Raw genomic sequence first — 21,216 nt, forward strand, 5'->3', positions numbered from 1 at the left:
CTGGTTATTGTAACCAACAACGCTTTCTGTGTTTATCACCATACGAGCGGGCATCAACCAGGCACCTGGGCAGACTGCAAGGTTAAGCCGAACCTTAGCTTCGTCGATGGCTAATTGGTATCTTTGGACCGACTTTGCCAGATCAGGTTGCCTTATAGCGTCTTCAACCAACACGAGGAACTCACTTTGCGCTTCCTTTGCACGGCCGCCTGTTCCAAGTATGCTACTTCGAACGTTGACCTGCGAACCGAGAATACAGTAGACAAAAGCCTCTATCGACTGGTTTACTCTCGACAAACCTGCCTGAGTAAGCCCTTCAGTGCCGTTAGGACAAAACCAGTCTGCCTGTGCATATGCAGCGTCGTCTGGCTCGATGTATTGAATCAAGTTACCTTTGCTTGCAGCTCCCCCTTCGTCCGAAAATTTATCGTAATCGGGGTATTTTGCTCCAGTTTTGTTTGGTCCAATGTTAGTAATCCAGATATAAACGTTACCAAGTCCGTGGTTTGCGCCTGTTGTGAAACGGAAATCGCTTGACGGGTCGACACCGAACTCAGCGCATATTCTTTTGTAAGAAGCCACGTCGTACTTGTTGTCGAACTGGCTAAAAGTGGGGTCGCCTGGCAAGGCGCTTACGCTCTGAATTCCCCCCATCTGAAACAATATTCGCCTTATCGTGAAATAAACGTGAAAAAGGTAAAAATTTCGCACAATCGGTGGCAAGCTGAGAGCTGAGTGCTCTTCATCGAAAATATCTCGACTTATACCGCAGCCTGTTGTCGCGCACCATACCGCAAAGTTAAGTTGCTGTGGCCAATAGGCCATATTTTGGCTAGCAAGCCACCTTTTTGACTCTTTTCCTGATGTATGCTTCAGTTTTGTTTTTTGAAAAATCTCTCTTAATTTCGTTGTGAAATATTGGTCTGGTGTGACGTAGATGTTTATTTGGCTGTTAAATATTTTTTTCAAACTTGGTGCGGCTTCGTGAAATCCAACAGCTGGAATTGGCAAAGATGAGCCTTTTGCGCCGCTTGGTGACAGCTGTTGTGGAAAACCGCCTGAAATTTGATTCACCCCCAGTGCTTTTTTCATCTCTGGGCTCCAATATTTGCTGTCAGAGCCAAAAACATTTATCAAATGGCCTTGCCCTGCCTTGTAATAAATGTCTGCCGTTGCTGTGTGGTTGTACGCGAACTCAACCTGTGCAACAAATTTTGTTAGGTCAGCGTTTGGATATTTTGCAAGAAAAGGTTTCCATGCATTGTCTTTTGCCGCTTTAGAATTTGTAGTTGCTTCTGGGGTTTTCATCCACTTCATAAAACCTCTTGTTTTTGCATCCATGGTCCTCTTTTATATTAAACATTTTTTATTTTTATTTAATATAAAAATGGTTGTGCTGACTGTTACCACAAAAGAAAATCCGAACACTGTTTATTTTGACCAGCCTATTCCAAAACCAAGCTATATCCGGCTTTTAAGTTGTTCTCTTTACAACAGCTGGAATAGTTTGGAAAAGGATGGAATAGTTTTTTATAAACAAGTGAACAAGGAAGAGAAGGCGCGTTATATACGGCAAGGAAACTTCTCACTCGATGACATTGGGAGTATTTTTGAAAAAGGATTTCCAGAGAAAAACATGTTTTCTGTAACAAAAGGCATTGCAGGCCGTTCATTGATAATAAAAGCAAAAGAGCCCAATTTAAAAACTTTTGGACTGAATGAAAGTCTTATTAAGTTCTTTAATTTGCCTGGGTTTGAGAATTACGCAAGTATTGAAAAGGAATTTTTTGAAACAATTGAGGTAAATAATGTTTCAAATCCTAAAAATTACTTCATCAACTGTGACCTTATCGACAAGCAACAAAGCTTGCTAAATGGTAAGCCATCAAGCCTTTTAGCGTTTTTTGACATACGTGGAAAACCGTATGAAAAAGTTTATTACCAAAATACACTTTTTAACGTCTTGCGCGACGTTTCTGCTGAAGAAAATGTATCATCTCTGACTCTTTCGATTAGAGATGAGAATGGAAAGCCATTCGATTTTAACGGCTCAAATCTTACATATGAGTTGGAATTTAATTAAATTAAATACAAAATTAACTTTTATGTATACGAGACCATGTCATCTGCTAATGTTCTCCCGAGTGCCCCTGCTTATGGTGATCGCGAAGAAACACAACTTTATCCAAGCCTCCCAACAAATGCCGAGAATTTTCGGCTGACTGAAATAAGTAAAATTGAAAAAGAAATATCCGCTGAAGCTGAGCATTACAGGCTTGTGTTAAAAAAATATAAAAAAGTCCGGAAAGTTATTCACTATTCCGTGGTCTGTCTTGGCGCCGTGACGGCAGCTCTGTCTTCTGGAGCTGTTGCGACTTCACTTACTGGTGTTGGAATTGTTATCGGCGTTCCTGTTGCAGCAGTAGCAGGTATATCTGGCGCAGCTTCCACTGGCCTGTCAGTTATCAACAAAAAGCTTGAACGTAAAGTTAATAAGCACTCAAGAATCCTCGCTCTGGCTGTTGCAAAACATGACTCGATAAACAGCTCTGTCTCACAAGCTCTGAATGATAATCTTGTTTCTGACAAAGAGTTTCAACTGATCACACGAGAAATGCAGAAATATCGCCAACTTAAAGATACTTTACGCTCAAACTTTGCACAAAAACAAACAAATTCACTCCAGCCAGACATCGGAAAAATTCGGGAAGAAATCAAGAGAGAAGAACGCAAAAGATTGGAAAAAAAACTTCTCGAAAGCGCCACCGACATTTCGAAATAAAATTTCAGTCCAATAAAACATTTTTTCATTTTATAAAAGAATGATTGTCTGCGCTCATCTTGTCGTTTACTTTGTGATTGAATATTTCACCCCAGAGTGGCAAAAAAATATTCGAGTCATCACTAAAGAGGTTGTTGATTGTCTGAACAACATTTGAGGCTGTCGTTCCTTTTTCCACGATCCACGATCCACGATCCTTCTTTTCCAAAAGACCCAAGCCCCCTCGACCTGCACGTCACGCTCTGACTGCGACAAAATAATTTAGCGACCGCCAGCAAAAGATGGGCCGCACGTATTTATTTGTTTTGACCAAAAAAATAGGTGTGAAGCAAGGGGTTATTTCACTTTTATTTATTTTTTTTTTCTTGGGAGCCGTGAAACAATATTGTATCTATTAATATAAGCAATCAATAAACATTACAAGTGTGTTAAGTAAAAATAATTTTATTCAGTTGCTAAGTTAAATGTTTCTTGACAACGGCGGACATCTCATGGCCGCGGTAACTAAGGTAAATTGTTCCTTGACAACGGCGGACATCTCATGGCCGCGGTAACAAAGGTAAATTGTTCCTTGACAACGTCAGAATATTTTAAGCTTGTAAACTTGCAAGTTTTTGTCAATTCGGGTTACGCCGTAACCCATTGGCATTCCAATGTGATGACGTTTTTAAGGCCTGTGACTAAGATAATTTTGTCAATTCGGGTTACGCCGTAACCCATTTGGCATGTGATGTTGCCTGTGACTAAGATAATTTTGTCAATTCGGGTTACGCCGTAACCCATTTGGCATGTGATGTTGCCTGTGACTAAGATAATTTTGGTCAAGTTTAGCAAACGCTAAAGTTGTATCATCCCATCGTTAGACATCTACAAATGATTTATGTCGATAAACTGAGTTAAAACTTCTTAATTTTTGATATAGAAAGGTTTGATAAACGTCTTCAAGCATCCGATATACTTAACCTTGCGATCAAACTTCACGACCAAGCATCTGATTTTTGTCCGTAATTATTGCTTCGGCACGAATAGCTGATATGAAATATTAAAATCGGATCCTCGTTTGTCGTTTCCAAATGATTCATGTCCGTAAGCTGTGTCTTTGCTTCTTTTTCAATGAAGGTTTGATAAACGTCTTTATACATCGGCCATACTTGCTTGTGTAATACAAAAAAGCTTATGTGAATAATATAAAGTTATAATTTTAACTGTGATTGGTCACAAAAGACGTCATTACATCGGGAAATAACCTATTAACTAAAAATAGTAATGACGCCTGGTGAATAAAAATACCGTGACCTTATATTGTTCTTTTATGTGCTAGAAAGTTCTTAGCTCAATATTTCACGGTATATTTACATGTTAGTCAAATTAAATATTGTTGTTGAATAAGTCATAGCTCTTACAACACACATACAAAGAGTTTGAGTTGTTTTCCGGCTAAAAATATTCAAAATGAAAAAAAAAAAAAAAAAAAAGAATTAGATTACGTCAAGGGGGTTTCCCACGCAATTGGCACAGGGTAAACAATGACTTCCTGTGTTACTCGATAATTTATGCACTCACCGGAGCGTGCAAGTTTTGTTTAGCTTGTCAAAACGTTTGCGACAACACTGCTGTCTAGTTTTTTTATTTTTTCAATCAGCTCGTCTGTTAAAAAGATTGTTATTTGTTTTTCATTTTCTTTAGTTTTTTTGTAGGTTGTAAACGCTTTTCCACGAGATCTTTTCAAGTTTTTCTTTACACTCAAGTTAATTTCTCCAGTTCTCCCTCTTCCCATCTTCGTTTACTCAATAAGAGCATTTGTTCAATTGAAAAATAATTCTGGCGCGCCTGTTCTTTGGGGCTTGGCGGGGGCCACTTGTTTTAGGACAGTCCTCAACAAGTGTTAAAAGGGTGCCTTTGCCTAGATACATGTGCATGGGTTGAAAGGCTGTCATCTAACCCCGACACACTTGCAATATGAGGGTTTTGGACGCAAATCCAAAAAAACAGTGAGGGGCGAGAATGGCGAAGCCGGCAGGCGAGCCAGGCGAAGCCCCGAACGCATTTTTTTTTGGATTTGCGCCAAAACCCTCATATTGCAAGTGTGTGATGGAATGCATAAAATAGCTAACATGCTCGGAAGCGTGTGTACCACTTTACCCACTTTTAATGGTTGCGTCATAGCATTTGCTGCTTCCTTTCCTTAATATTTCTGACAATATAATACGCCTTTATGACTTCAAGTTTTCATCACTTTTACTACGTCTACTACATAAAAACTATAATGGAGCATCACTTTTTTCTGATTTGTGCTTTCTTGATTTTCTTTGCCACAGGTAAGCTTGACCGTTGAACTTTTTTGTATGTGTGTTCTTTAACGAGCAAACACTCAGTTTAGCTGTTTAGTAGTGCACTTGATTCAAGAACGTGATTTAAAAGTGTGTACATACAACTATAATTTTATGGTTTTATCGTCATTCGTTTATACTGTTCCACAGAATCAATCTGTACGATTTTCGGGCTTGCCCACAATAAATGGCAAGTTACCATGTTATGCTTTTTTAAAAACATTTCAGTGGATTTATGAGCCGGTTAAGTCTCACATCTTCTGTTGTCTCCATGCAGTGTTCGCTCTTCTCAAGGCTTACTATACTTCTCCAAAATCAAAATAACTCGGTATAGAATTAGGCTCTTACTACAAATTTCAGAACATCCATTCTCTTAATTCTTTTGACAGCAGTGCGTGGCCTTAATATAACAAGATGCCTCGGACCTTACAACGATACATACACATGTCCAAGGCTGTCTGACCCCCCTGAACGAACACACTGTTGTTTATGGAATAATCAGCCTACTTGTTGTCTGCCGGGAGGTTCATCATGCAGCGACAGCGCTGATAAGCGAAATTATTGCCCGCGCCCCGACGATGAAAATGAACGGACTCACTGTTGTGTATGGGATAGTCAGCCTACTTGTTGTCTACCGGGAGGTTCATCATGCAGCGACAAATATGCTGAAATCCGAAACTATTGCCCAGGCCCTAACGATGGAAAGAATGATCGGGATTGTTGTGCAGACGGAAATGAAAATGCTCTGACGCCAACGTGTTGCAGGTAAGGCCTCGTTAAACGTCGTATTTCTACTGTATCAAATTCAACTGTTATACCCCCACCCCACTAGCCAATTTAAATGAGACCAAACTACGTGTAATCAAATGATAATTTTGGAAAAAAAGCTGTCTGGATCTTCGACCTAGCATGTTTGTATTAAGAGTGCATCCATGAGAGAACTGGGCAGAAACAGGCTAAAAATATTCTATTCCCTTGGAGTTATGGCACCTTTTGCAAAATTGGCCATTTTTCACTAATTTATGCATATTTAATTAGCTGACTTTGAATGACCAGTTCCACAAGAAAAGAAGACTTCTGAAAATAAAATTCACTCACTGCATTATATTCTGTGGTTATTAGGCGTTAAGTACAATAATTTACTTTAACCGTCCGATTTGATTTCTTCTCCTCAAACGGTCTTTTTGTCAACCTTTCACGAAGTATGAACCACGATGGATTGGCTGAGTTCAGAGCGACTCAAAGCAACAGTACACATGTCAAATGAGATCGAAGTGCAGCCAGGAAGAACAAAATCTTCAGAAGAAAGCATCTAAGTGTCGATAAGTGGCATGTAGCATTACTTTCTTGTTTCTTAACTTTGATGTGCCTAGATGTTTGATTGAGCAAGCTTGTGAAGAAAATCTTTCGCTGTTGTATTCACATTTTCTATCACGACATTGCCGAATTACATGGTTCTGAAAATGCTCCAAAAAATGCCCTAGGTGCCTTTTCTTCGCCAATATTTTGATTGCTATCGATATATTTATGCTTGATTAGCTATTTTGTACCAATTTTGTGCCAAATTGAGTAAATAAATGGCTTCTGTGTTTCGGTGAATTTTGATGAAATAGCAAGAAATCGTTAAGTCACGTGTGTTTAGTACCTCAGTACGAATAAAATATATTGGTCCCCAAACATTTTGTGCCATTTTTGTGAAGTTAAATGATGGATTTCATTACCCATGTAAGAATAATGTATATAAGTTGTTGCTCATGGGAGATATTTGGCACTAATTGAAGGCTATTTCCAACAGTACGAAATGTGTACCTTCCACCAGGCTAAAAATATTAGCCTGTTGGAATAGAATATTTTTAGCTAATGTTTTGCCACAGTGAATAGCTCACCATACCCAACATTTATGCTATGTTTGGTCGAAATCGATGATTTGAGCTGTATCACCTATTGCCTGGTCCTCTCATGGATGGACACTTAAGGTTTGCAAACTTTTAGGATTTCTATAAAAGCTTTTCGAGAAAATTTCGGGTAAACTTTTAGATGTTAAATTACAAAACAAAACAGTTTTTTGATGAAACAACATCATTCCTTTATAGTTGAACTGTTCTGTCCCTAAAGAAGACTAGTTCTGTAAGTTGAAGTATTGGCTGAAAAATTACTTCTTTGCCCCTTTGCTGTTGAAGTAAATTATTGCGATCAATTTGCAACATTTTTTTCTTAGAAAGTGCAAATTTATACTAATTATCTTATATCGCATTTTTTTGTTCATCAAAAACTGACTTTTCAATAATTATAGACTGGTTATTAAATACTTTAAAAACTTAGTTGGCAAGGGAATTGATTAATGTCCAATACAACTCCGAGTTTCAATTAACTGTTTTTCATTCTGAAAAAGATATTGTTCGTTCAGTTTCAAATGACTCTGTTCTTTAATTTTGTTGAGCATTTATTTCAATCTTATCTATATGTCCTAGCTGTAAACTGGTTTACAAGATATCGCTTGATTTTCCAATTTTCGGAAAATCGCTAAATTTAATAGTCGCTAAATCTTTCTCAGAAAAAATTACTGAAATTAGTAGCCGCTAACAACAGTAACCTTAAGGTAAGTTTGTCAGTTTTTAGCTTTAACGCGCAGAAATATTATGCTGATTTTCAGGCTGGAAAGAAAACACTCCAAGCCAGTTTATATTCAAGTCAATGTTTCTATAAATTAAATGAAAATATTCCCATAAATTTAAGGTAATTGGATGGTATAAGATTTTTAAGTGTTATTCGTTCAAGCCTTTTAGACATACGTTTCAAAATTTTTCAAACATATCTTGGTTTTGCAGACAATATACAGGTCGTAGATCCAGAGAGCTTGCCCTCCCGTCTGCTTAACAGAGCATTTACTTATTACTAATGGTAACCACAGGTTAGAAAGTGAGGGCCTAGATAGACTGTAAAAGTTGTATTGTGAGGAGCTTGGAAGGAGATGTTTTGGGCCATGGGAAGTGGAGGTACTCGAGTGAGTGTGCACACTTGAGATTGGACCAGAAGCAGGGTCCAAGCATATATTTCTATTGCAAACACTAAATTGGAAATATCTTAAAAAGGAGCAGTTACAAGTGGCTGCAATTTTCAAGAACATTCCCAGCCTGAAGATTTCTCACAGTGGATTGTTTCTCAAATATGAAACAACGTGCAATTTTAATATTTTTTCATGCGATGTATAAAAAGCTCCATTTTGAGATAACATTACAGCGAGATTTCCCGTGAACTTTTTTTACGTTACGCTTTACGCTTAAAAAGCCATACTTTCCTTCGGTGAAAACACCGATCACCCCTCATCGCACACAATGAACACGCTCTCAGCACACACGTCACGAATATTCATTACTGTTCGATAGGACGATAGTTTATCCCGAACACCTTTTTACATCCTCAACTTCTCCCAAAATGATCATTACTAGTCTTGTTCACTTATTATCATTCTGTTCAATAGCGCAACATTAGGGACCTTAAGATCCGACGACGGTCAGCGCCTGCGACGGCGGTCATAACCTGCAGGGACTGGGAAGAGGTCGCCGTCTTAAAGCCGCTAAAATTTAAAATGAGGGTACGGCGCACTCGACTTAAAAAAGTCATGGCATCCTTTAGAGAGATTCGTAACCTTCTCCTTGAAAGTTTTGACGGCGGAGATTTATCAAAGGACGAGTTTCTTCTTCTTTACGATGCTAATATATCCAAACACCCTGATTTTCCGTATGATTGCTATGGAAAGTTCGATGTAGATGAGATGGATGACAGCGATTGCTTGACCGAGTTTCGCTTTCATAAGAGTGATATTTCACGCAGTCCTGTCCTGTTTGATGCCTTGCAGCTCCCTCAGGTTTTTAGATGTCAACAAGGCACGATATGCGACGGAATTGACCGCACGCTTGGTTGCTCTAAATCGGGGAAGCTCAAGGTCGTAGTTTGTTTGCATTTTTTCCCATGTCTGACCTCTCGCGATACTCGCTTTCTTGAACTTGAACGGCTCAAGGACTAGAATTTCTTGACATGTTAAATGTTCGGGTTGCCCGTGTTGTTCGGTCCGCTCCATGTTTGATCTAAAAGTCAACAATAATATTTACTTATTTTATATTTACTTATTTTTACAATTTCCTCAAACACATTACTACATCGAGAGTTCTTCCAGTAAAGGGTAAATTATCTAGGATTTTCTAGTTCAGTTTTACTAAATTTCTTTTTCTAAACGTGAATTATAGCTTAAAATAAAAAAAAGCATCGAAAAAAAATGAACAGAGCTTACTGTACTGTCTTCTTTGAGCTGGTTTGCATTTGCCCAGAATCGCAGCGGCGACTTGTTCGAAACAAGAGAAAGAATCTTTGGTTTATTCCTTTAAAAACAGTTTTACAACCACGGATAATAAACAAAAATAAGCCAGCCGGTATTGTTAGTTCACAATACGTCGAAAGTATTAAAAATAGCGAAAACTTACTCACGTTTTAGACAGAACGGCAAAGTCTTCGTTTTGACGTCGTAGACAAGACAGCTACGGCGGGAAACTTGACACGACGGCTACCGGAAGTTCGCAAACAAGCCTTTTTGACTTCCGCCCGCCGTCGTAGACATCAGCCGTCGTCGGATCTTAAGGTCGCTATTGTCCAGACGTGAGACTGTGTACGCGGAATCTTTCAAGTACGGATGTTCAGTCTGTTCCAACGATTTCTTTGCTTTGAACAGACGATAATTCCATTTTGTACAAGCCCCGAACACAAGCGAATGATCCTCCATTTTGATATATACACGAGCAAAGCAGCAAGTTATGATCGTTCTGCAAAACCTATCGGAAAAAGTTTGCTTTCATTGGAAACAAAAAATCCTCGAATTAAACGCTTTGCTTTCGTAAACATCGAGGCAATTTTCTCAGTTCTCGGCCAGCCTCCTGCAAGCTTCATCGTGATAGAGGCGATTGACAGAGGCCCCGATTTCACGCGATAAACTGCTGCGATTACATTATCATTCTTGGTGGATCAGGAAGAACAAAATTGTCAACTTCCGGTTAATTGAGACACGCGTTGTTGTGATTGACACATTTTTCGCATTCTGATCGATCTTAGTAGAAAAAGAAATTTTCAACTTCCGCTTTTGAGCGGCCGTGTTATAAACGTGGCGCGCACGCGTGATACACAAGCCGCTTGTCACTGTCAAGATTAGGATTGCGGGCCTCTCTTGGGCCCGCAACAAGTAATTTGATGTTATGTAAAATGACCAATGACTTCATTGCGTTAAAAATCTTACTGATCATCTGAAACTTTCATATTTTAATTAACTTTTAGTTTTTGCCCTATTGCCGACTTCTTATGAATGCCGTAAACTTCCAACCCATGCCTAAGTCATTCTTTAGTCTTCGAGGACCAGTTACAGATCGTTGAAAGAAAAACTTAATTTGTTTTATTTGAGAACAAGTCGATTTCTCTTCTCATGATTTATCCTGTTTTCATCTTCTTCTTTTTTCAGGGATAAGAGTTGGATCGTGTACGGATTACTTGGATTCTTTTTTGGAGTAGTTCCCTTGGCGTTTTGTATTTCCATGTGCATAGGCTACCTGTATGATCGGAATCAGGATCAATGATCCAAGATTACTCGGATCGTGTTTGTGTTTTATATCGTGAAAAAGGTTGTTATTTTGTTCATTGTGGTAAAATTACAATAAAGTGTTATCGTTTCAGGCTCACGATTTAGTCACTTGTGATGTGGATCCTGACATTTCGACTGTACACTGCTAGTCTTCATCATGCAATTAGGTCGACTGGTTACGCGTAACCTTATAAAGAACGCTGCTCCTCTGTGATTGGGATTCAACAGCTGTGATTGGTGTATTTTGATCCTCGCTGTTCCGGTGGGTAGTTCCCTCGGCAGTTCTCCTGTTGTTGTGTATTTTGTTCGTAGGCATCCATGCTTCTGGAATTTCAGTTCCACTATCTCTGTTGATGTTGTAGGAGTGAAGTCTTATGTGAATTTGCTCTTTGCCCCTGCGTGTGTACCATTGAGAATCACGATCAATAAACTTTACCTTATTCCAAAGCCGGTGGTGTCCGGTGTTGTGGGCGTGCTCTGAAACAGCGGAGGTTTGGGTACGAGAGAGTCGGATGTCTCGGTCGTGCTCCTTAATTCTGTCTGATGGAACAGATCCTCGATATAACGAACCTCGATATAACGTAATCATCGTTATAGCGAACACAATCCGGTAGCCCAAACGTAAATTGTACCCCGATATAACGAATTTCAATTAACACGCGACAAAAGAACAGACCATCAAGGATAAAAATACTTTAATCCTAACAGGAAAACAACTTCAAAGACATATGTCCATACCTATGTGGATATTAGGCAAAGCACAAATGTTATTTTTGACAGTCGATCAGATCATTAAATGCTGGGTAGTGCGACATCACAGCGTGAAAAACAATTATTAACTATATCTCGATATAACGAACATTTTGGTTCTTTTTCCGCAAATTCGTTTTATCGAGGTTTTCGATATAACGAACAAATTTCCCCAGTCCCTTGGCACTTCGTTAAATCGAGGTTTCACTGTATTTTATTTTTCCTTGATCAGCAGTGCATGGCATAACACGATGCCCCGCTCAAGGTCCTTACAAGTCATATACATGCCCAAGCCGGTTCTTCGACTCTTCTTAACGAACACAAATGTTGTTTAGGAACGGTCCTACTTGTTGTCTGTCAGTAGGTTCCACATGCAGAGGGGGTGCTCATTTTCAAAATTATTGCCCAGGCCCCAACGATGGGAAGAATGATCGAGTGGGCTGTATGATTAATAACCAGGCAAAGTGTTGCAAGTAAGCCCCAGTGCAAACGTCTTCTTTCTGCTACGCTAGTCTATGAAGAACAACGTCGGGATAAGGACCGTTTGTCCGTCTTGTCCGCCTAAGAAAGTGTCAGGGCCTTAAGCCTGCTATAATTTATATTGCTACTGCTTTAGACAGCGTGGACATTTACTTTTGAAGCGATCGTATATTTGTTTAGATACCGTATAGCAAATTAAAATTGCACACTGCCACTGAAGCCAGGAACCTCTCCTCCTCCTTCTCCCCTTTCCCAGCTAGGAAATATGGCCTACACGTTTAGGGCCCTAAACTCTACCGCGTGTCGAACGTTGACAGGGACGTTTCACGGCCCATCACTGTTAACTCATGATGTTTTCATGTTGATAGCGGACTCCTTCGTGATGTTCTCAAGTGTCCGTTGACTGTTTCACAGTAAAATGACGAAGTACGGTTGGGACCAACCTAGGTGACCGTTTGTTTAAATTACTGATTAAGAAATGTGTGGAGATCGTGTCAGAGACAGGGTGAGCAGGGTGAAGTGATTGCACGTCACTAACCGATAACACTGTCCGTTAGCATTGCAGTACAACACTATGCTTAAAGGAGCTATGTCACGGGGATTTCGCAGATTTCTGGTCTAAACTGTTCAGAAATTAGTGGTAGGTAACTAAATAAATAAAAGACATTATCTTTGAACATCTAAGGAAGATATAACTTTAATTTGCGGATAGAAATCAACCTACGGCTATAAATATCGAATTTTTGATGACGCGCGGAAACAACTTGAAAACGTTAGCCTAACTTTTTCAAGTTACAATCCGTTTCCATCCGAGCCATCCGCGGCCAAGGATGCTCGTTAGCAGTTTCAGTGCTCTAATATAGCAATTTTTAATAAAAATAGACCATTATATTTAGGTTTCCTGCGACACAAATACAACATACGACATAGTCCCTTTAACCAAACTTCAAATTCACTTCTGTTACTTATTTGGTTTTTATTCTTTTTTCCAGTGTGTGGCTCGTAGCTGGGATCATAACCGGAGCTCTCGTGTTCGCTGCTGTAATTATACTTGTTGTGTGCTGGTTTTCGTCCAAGTGTCCGCTGAACAAATACAGAAAGAGAAGGCAAATGATGAACGCTGCTGCTGCTTCTCCCCCTGGGGTAACACAGTGGTCCCCCGGATACAACTAATGCCTTGATTAGTTTAAACCAAGTGATTTTACTGCTAAAAAGCACTTTTTTATACTCTTTAATAATCCAAGAAAAAAGAGGCAAGAAGCGTCAAAGGCCCTCAAAGAGTTGGTTCAGTCCCTTTTAAGCAGTTACTCTTTCTTTTCTGAAGAATTGATGTAAAGTAGTTCATTTTGACGATGTTTTGCAGGTTGCAGAGGTGATGTCACACGTTCTCAATCTTTGTTCGCAACTTGCAACACACCCGTTACAGACTATCATCCAAAACTCTCATTGGAGCAAATGGCGGGATTTGATTGGCTCATTTGTTAAAAATTGCGTTGTTAGTTGCGATTGAAAGCGATAAGTAAGGATTAATGTTAGGTTTGGGGAGGGATAGGTGAGCAGTTTCCCAGAAACCTTAATTGATCCCAATATTCTATTGCATTGCAGGCTGCAAAACTGGGATGAAATGTGACATGTGAAATGTGAAACGTGAAATGCTTTTATCAACTGGCAATGCAACGTTTGTTGTGTTGTTAGTTACAAGAAAAATTGCCTCGTGTTTCATAACTTCAGTTGCTAAGATTCCGAAGTGTTAACTCCAGTTTTTCCCATATAATGCGAAGAGGGTAGATATTGTATCGAGCTCGACCCAAGTTCTTCTCTCTTCCATCTAATTAGGCAGGAATACAAAATACCCTGAGAACGAGGATGTGACCACAATAGTTTGATGAAGTCACCGTATGTCGTCAGTTTCTGTTTGTAAAGTGCGTCATGCACTCAACGGTCCGTGCTCAGTTTCATGTCCTCACCTTTAAATGAAACAAAGAATACTTATTCTCTCTTAACACTTATCCAGTTTCTTCTTCTTATCCGTTTAAATTTAATGGAGCAAGGACTCAGCAGAAGACTGTGGCAGTACCTCACTCGCGAAGTTTCAACTTCATTACATGCCGTGAATACTGACTGATAAACAAAAATTAACATAACCTTGGCAAAAGTCAGAGTTCAAGGCCCTACAACTTCCCCTCGTTGTGGCCCTTTGACTAGCTTTCGCACTTTACAGTATTCGGGAAATACCTTTTCTCAAACAAAGTAACTCTTTGGACGCTGCCTGTTTGCAGGAATGAGGGAATTAAAAATGTGTTGAACTCTGAAGTCGACAGTTGAAAAAATTTTACATACCGATGAAAAATCCATAGCAGTCGGAGTAGGGGTCATGAATGGTCAATCAAAATTTTGCAGTGCTCGCAAAATAAGGCCTCTGCTCGGAATGCTCGCAAAATTTTAGTGGGTGCTCGTTCGCTCGTGCTCGCATAAATTTACAAGTGCTCGCATGCTCGGTTTTTATTGGAGGTAGGTTTGAAAAGTGCTCGTTGCTCGCAAGGCTAACTTCTGTCAATGCTCGTGCTTGCAAAGAAAAACGCTGTGCTCGCATGCTCGCAAATGCTCGCAAAGACCATTCGATACCCCTCGGAGTGATCCAACGCGCGTATTTTTACGTCTCAACGACAGCACGTGCTACTAGATTTTTTCCACTTTTATACATTCCGCGATTTTATTGAGGAATAAAACCACACAGAGACAATGTACGCCAACCAATAATGATAATAATGAAATTTCTACGGCACATATTAATATAATGAAATGCCCCTAACTGTACGTATAACATGGTTGGATGCGTGTGTACCACTTTACCCACTTATAATGTTTGCGTCATTTGCCATATATATTCACTTCTTTTCAGTGATATTACTGACAATAATATGCCCTGATGAGTTCAGGTTTTCATTACATAAAGACTATGATGGAGCGTTACTTTATCCAAATTTTTGTTCTCTTGATTTTCTTTGCCACAGGTAAGCCACGTATCCTGCGTCGCAGACAAACACAGGCTAGCTTTGCCGTTGTCTATTTTTTATTTTGCGTATAATTAATTTCAGTAACGTGCTTAAACTGTTCTAGCTGTTCAAGACCTTGATTTAATGTCTGCACGTACGTCTATTGTAATATCGCGATTCGTTATTTTCCACAGAGTCCGTATGTCCATCTGTTTCAATAAATGTATAAGTCACAGTTGGCATGTTCTGTTGTCACAATGCAGTTTTCGCCTTTTGGACCTTCCCCGAGCTAATTCATTTCAATTTAACAGATTTAACTCAGCTCAGATCGGTCTTGTAAAACATGTTTCACTTTCCGTATAAACATTCTCTTCATTTTTTGTTGTAAACTTTATCTTGTCTACATCAGCAGTGCGTGGCCTAAATGCAACACAACGCCTAGGACCTTACAACGATTCATACACATGTCTAAGGCTGTCCGACCCTCCTGAACGAACACACTGTTGTTTATTGAATAATCAGCCTGCTTGTTGTATGCCGGGAGGTTCATCGTGCAGCGACAGTGCTGACAAGCGAAATTATTGCCCGGGCCCCGACGACGAGAATGAACATACACACTGCTGTGTATCAGATAGTCAGCCAACTTGTTGTCTGCCAGGAGGTTCATCATGCCGCGACAGTGCTGACAAGCGAAATTATTGCCCGCGCCCCGACGATGAGAATGAACAAACACATTGTTGTGTATCGGATAGTCAGCCAACTTGTTGTCTGCCAGGAGGTTCTTCATGCAGCGACAGTGCTGATAAGCGAAATTATTGCCCGGGCCCCAACGATGGGAGTGCACGAACACATCGTTGTGTTTCGGATAGTCAGCCTACTTGTTGCCTACCGGGAGATTCTTCATGCAGCTACTCGGCGGCTAAAATCCGAAACTATTGCCCGGGCCCTGGCGATGGAAAGGATGATCGGGACTGTTGTTTGAAAGACGAAAAGCCAGCTTGTTGCAGGTAAGGCTTCTACTGAGTCAACTGTGATACCCCACACCTCCCATCGCCCAACCCAACTAAGCCCAAGTTATCTTGCACGAAAACGTATCACATGACACAGCTCAAATTTGTGTAACTCCCTTAAACATGGGACAGCTTGCAATAACAATTTTTTTCACAACGATGTTGAGCGAAAAATCGAACGCCGTGTAACATGATACCGGGGACGATTTTTCGCCCAACATTAGACTCGGCGAAACGTTGCGAGTTTCGAGCCCAAGTCAAAAACTCGCAACGTGTTGCCAACATTGTTGCGCAAAAAATCATTGTTGCAAGTTGTCCCGTGTAACACAACCTTTGAGGCAACAAAATTTGACGTTCAAACATCACAGCGTCGCGCACTGTTAGAAATTTTTGGGAAGTTAGTGATTTACAATAAAGATCATAGATTGTTTATTTTCAGTTCGGGGCATACCATAACAGTTTATGACTGGTCCCATGGGAAACAGTGAGCTTTATTTTCCCTTACGAGAAAAAATGTATCACAAACAGAAAATGCATCACAATGATATAAGGCTAACCTTCTCTAAGCTAATCCGAACAAATATCAAATTTTAGTCACGGCACCTCAACGGGGTGACAAGAATTAGACTGACCCTAAACCCTGAAGAAACTTGGAATAAATATGGATGACGAGCTTTCCTTCAGCGATTATGTCGGCGGCATATGTAAGAAGGCCAGCCAAAAAGTGGGTGTGTTACCAAGACTTCGGCGCTTCTGCAAAGTGTCTGACAGGAGCAAGCTTAGAAGAGTACAAGAACGCGCGCTAACAATTATCTTTAACTCCAAGACAGACACCCACGATATTCTTCTAATCCGCGCAAAGCTACCCTCCCTTCATTGCGATCTTAATGTTCAAAGTTGAAAATGGCCTTGCACCTGACTACATAACGGAACTTTTCAGAAATTCGAACAAAGGCTATTCTCTTAGAAACGCTGACATTGACCTGCCTCGGTTCTCTTTAGTTCGTTAAAGAAAACAACCCATCAGATATCTTGCTCCTTACCTTTTGAGCGCAACTGACAAAAAGAGTTTAACGGTCGGCAATTTTAGAAAGAGTATAAGAGATAAAGACCTCACTGTTCTTATCGAAGACGCATGTTCTAATTGTCCCATATGCACTACCTGTTACCTTTTGCTTTATTTATTCACTTTTCTATCAATTATATTTTTTTCTTTTTTACCTTTTTATTTATTCTTGTATTGTATTATGTTGCATTTGTAATTCTGCCTTGTTTCAACAAAAGTTGCCCAGCAGGGTGACAGAAAGGCCTGCAATTCACCAACACCCATCCTCCCTCTCCCAGAGGGTCCCTGGCTAGGTGGAGTGCCTCCTCATTCCCGGTGACAGCCAAGTTGTCACAGGGCTGCAGGCAGCTGGATTCAGCTGCAAAGAACATGACAAGCATGAGTAAAATACCATGTCATTGGTCTGACTTGCAAATTTCTTTGAAAGTGTCCCAACACTTGACTATGCCCACCCCTCTAGCAAGCCAGACATTCAATGCCTGAGCCTGGGCTCCCCAGGGCTCAGCTACCCGGCACAACCTTCCAAGACGGAGCCACCCTCCCCTCCCCAAGCAAGCACGGATCCCGGAGTCCACCTTTTGTCAAATCAGTGTAGATTAGAAACCGTCTTCAAATGATTTTTTCTTATATATTCCTCCTAATTTTAATACAGTTAACTATTGTAATTTTTAATTGTACATCGTAAATTTTAAATTATTGTTTAGTAGTAGTGTCCCAATTAGCTGCTATCAGCTAAATACCTACCTAGACACTTATTCTTACATTTAAGATGACACAAGACACTTGTTCTTAAATTTAAATTATTCCTTCGCATTAACCAAGCGTGAGGACCATACGGGTTGTGAACCGCGATTGAAGCACATATCTGTTGATGCGAGACCAATTTTAAAAACGCGTGCATAGCCGGATGTGAAACAACCACTTCCGCTTGAATCAACTATGGCCAAAAAATTCCATACAATAAACAACTCATTAACCTCGAACGTTTGGTCTTTACGGAAAAATCTCAAACTTCGGCCTTTCTGTATTGACCTCGCTACAGCAAAAACCAGAGACACCTGATGAAGAATTTTCTCGTCGCAGGGTGGTAGGTGTGGCAAGGTGGCCAGTTGAAACCAGCCCGTCCCCCTTTCCCTCTTTGGGCCCCTGAATGTAAAGATGGATAAAATCATCAGATATTATTTAACTCAGATTGTTCAATGTTTTGTTGTTCACTTATAGCGAGAAGCTTAAGAGCTTGGACACAAACTTTAGTAGCTTGAAATATCACAGCTATCGGTAATCTGCCAGTGAAACGACAATAACGATGTAATTACTTCATCTCCCAATATCTCTGATATGTTTCAGTGCGATTAATGTCAAGTTTCAGAGATTTAAAGCGGTGAAAGATAACACCCGACCCAACAAAATTTGCTCATTAATTCACATTTTCAAACACTGTCACACTCTTCTTTTGTTTTACTTCATAAATTATTAATGAGTTTGAAAAGTGACCGATCGCTCTTCTTGTGATTTATCCTATTTTCATTTTTTTTTTTCAGGAATAAGAACAAGCTTTGGATCATTCTCGGAATTTCTGTATTCATTTTTGTAGCTTCTTTGATCTTTATTGCTATTTCAAGTACCGGAAATAATAAATGAATATTATCATAACAATAGATATCCCACAATCCTATGCGCTGTATATATTATCATGATTTCTTCCATTGTGCACATGTCTCCTACGACATCACTTGTCTGGTTAGCGAAGATGTTTACACGGTTACACCGCATCATGGCCGAACCACCGCCCTTTTAACGACTGTTACAAGTCGGAATACAAGAAGTTCTATACATTTAGGCTGCTCCTCAAGCTGCTGTTCCTAATTTGCCTGTTCCAACGAGGCTTCAAGTTGCCAGTTCCGACACACGTGGCCGCTCCGGAAAATGCTGAAGTTGGCGATGCAGTTGTCACTAGAGTGCGAGTGAAACCAGTCGAATGCGACTCAACGAAAAGCTTGTTGACTGAATATTTCTTGCCACTTCGGAATGTGAGTGATGCCGCTCGAGTGCGAGCGATGCCAGTCGAGAGCGACTGAGGGAAAAACGCTTGACTGCAAGCGATGCCAGTCGAGAGCGACTGAGGGAAAAGTCGCTTTAGTGCGAGCAATGCCAGTCGAGAGCGACTGAGGGGAAAGCACTGAAAGCACGCTTGAGTGCAAGCGATGCCAGTTGAGAGCGCCTGAGGGAAAGTCGCTTAAGTGTGAGCGATGTCAGTCAAGAGCGACTCAGGAGAAAGCTTGTTACTCGAGCATGTTTGCAAAGCAGATGCTTCGGAATGTGTGCGATGCCACTCCGGCAAGTGCGAGCGATGTCAGTCAAGAGCAACTGAGGGAGAAGTTACTCAAACAAATATGAGTGATGCCGCTTGACTGCGAGCGATGCCAGTCGAGAGCGACTGAGTGAATAGCTTGTTACTCAAGCATGTTTGCGAAAGGATGCAACTCAAGTATGATTGAATATTTCATGCCATGTACGCGGATTTGTGAATGATGCCGCTTATTTGCGAGCGATGCCAGTCGAAAGCAACTGAGGAAAAGTTTGTTACTCAACATGTTGCACGGAGTGTGAGCGATGCCAGTCGATAGCGACCGAGAAAAGCTTTTGTTATTCTAAAGTGAATGCAAACAGATCTTTGCTAAAATGCTTAAAAGAAGTATATACGGTAAGTATTTTTGTTACTTCAGAATCTGAGCGATGCAGCTCAAATGCGAATTTCTGCCACTCCAAACGGGATTAAATAAAGCTTTCTTGAGCGCAAGTGCACGGCTATAAGTTTTGCAAGCGAGTGCTTTATATGTTGGTCGAGTGCTTGTAAGAAGATCATCTTGCCACTCGAGTGCGAGATAGGCAAACACTGGTGGAATGTGCGGTTCATAAAAGTTTTCCCTCTTCATCGTGGATTTGAGCGGCCGATGACGAGTTTAAGTGTTTTCTTGCTTTAAAACACTAGCGTAATCAAAGCAGGATTTTTGTTTGTGAAGTTTTTTATGCAAATCACGTTTTGCCACGTTTACGTTCAGCACATTTTTTCCTTCTGGCTTTTGTTTTGCAATGTTTTTAATTTGGCGTGCGAAGCCGCCAACATTTGTTCGTTTTATTCTGGATGTTCCTTTGTTAAGCCTTTGTTCAATGGCAGTACGCGCGTCAGTCTTGATGCCTACATGTATTTGCTAGCGCTGTGTAACAGTGCGCACTGAAGTTTAGCAAAGTTTATGGGCGTCCTTCTTCGAAGTGGTTGTTCCATACATGTATGCCCAGGTGTCAGTGCTCCTTGCTTTTGTTTGCTTGAACGTGTGTTATTTTGGTGGTTCCAGCTGTGAGCTTTTACTCTGAAATTGTTTCGCTTTCCAGAGCGAAAATCTGTCTGTTTACATTTTGTGGTTGGTTTGGTACCAGGTGAGTTAGAGTGTCACTTGAAACAGGGGTACAACTCTCCTCCCGGTTTATCTGGGTCAAGCTGTCATTCTTCCTCCTCTGGTGGCCACTAGTTCCTTTTTTCGGCTTTTAATACGTTCATGCCTGAAAATATATGTTTGGTCCTCCTCTGTGTTGATGTTTTCCAGTTGATAGTCACTGTGGTCATAACCATGGATATGTGGCCACCAGTGTTTGAGGTGGAAATGGCACACCCCTGTTTCGACTACTATTTCGTTCAAGCATGTGTACTGGGTAGGTGGTACCTGGTATTATGATTTTATGCTTCTAAAATCCTGATGGTTTCATTGTTGTTTGATAGACATTGTAGGTCTTGAGAGCTTTGTTCAAGCCTTTCGCGCTAGATTTTGGAGAATGGGAGGATACATCCAGTTTTGACTGGGTATTTGACTTTGCCAACTCAGCATCCTCTACCAAGAGTCGAACGGAGGGTTTCTGCAACCCATTTTCACCCTCCATATCTCATTGTTCTGTATATTCATGTGTATTGTAGGTACTTGGAATATTTTACTATTTCAAGTACCGGAAATAATAAATGAATATTATCATAACAATAGATATCCCACAATCCTATGCGCTGTATATATTATCATGATTTCTTCCATTGTGCACATGTCTCCTACGACATCACTTGTCTGGTTAGCGAACCCGCCCGCCCACCCCCGGCATGATGCGGTGTCAGACTACATGCACATGAATATA

At 40.5% G+C, this 21,216-nt stretch overlaps 1 protein-coding gene across 1 annotated transcript; it reads left to right on the forward strand.

The window, feature by feature from the left end:
- Positions 1-5,038: 5,038 nt before the first annotated feature.
- Positions 5,039-10,730, forward strand: LOC144642355 (uncharacterized). The gene is made up of 3 exons (XM_078501319.1): positions 5,039-5,100; positions 5,502-5,877; positions 10,616-10,730. Exons 1-3 carry the CDS (start codon positions 5,049-5,051, stop codon positions 10,728-10,730), a joined length of 543 nt encoding a protein of 180 aa, XP_078357445.1. The 5' UTR covers positions 5,039-5,048.
- Positions 10,731-21,216: the final 10,486 nt, after the last annotated feature.

Source organism: Oculina patagonica, chromosome 2 (genome assembly GCF_052425735.1).
Source record: "Oculina patagonica isolate OP01 chromosome 2, crgOcupat, whole genome shotgun sequence".
NCBI lineage: Eukaryota > Metazoa > Cnidaria > Anthozoa > Scleractinia > Oculinidae > Oculina > Oculina patagonica.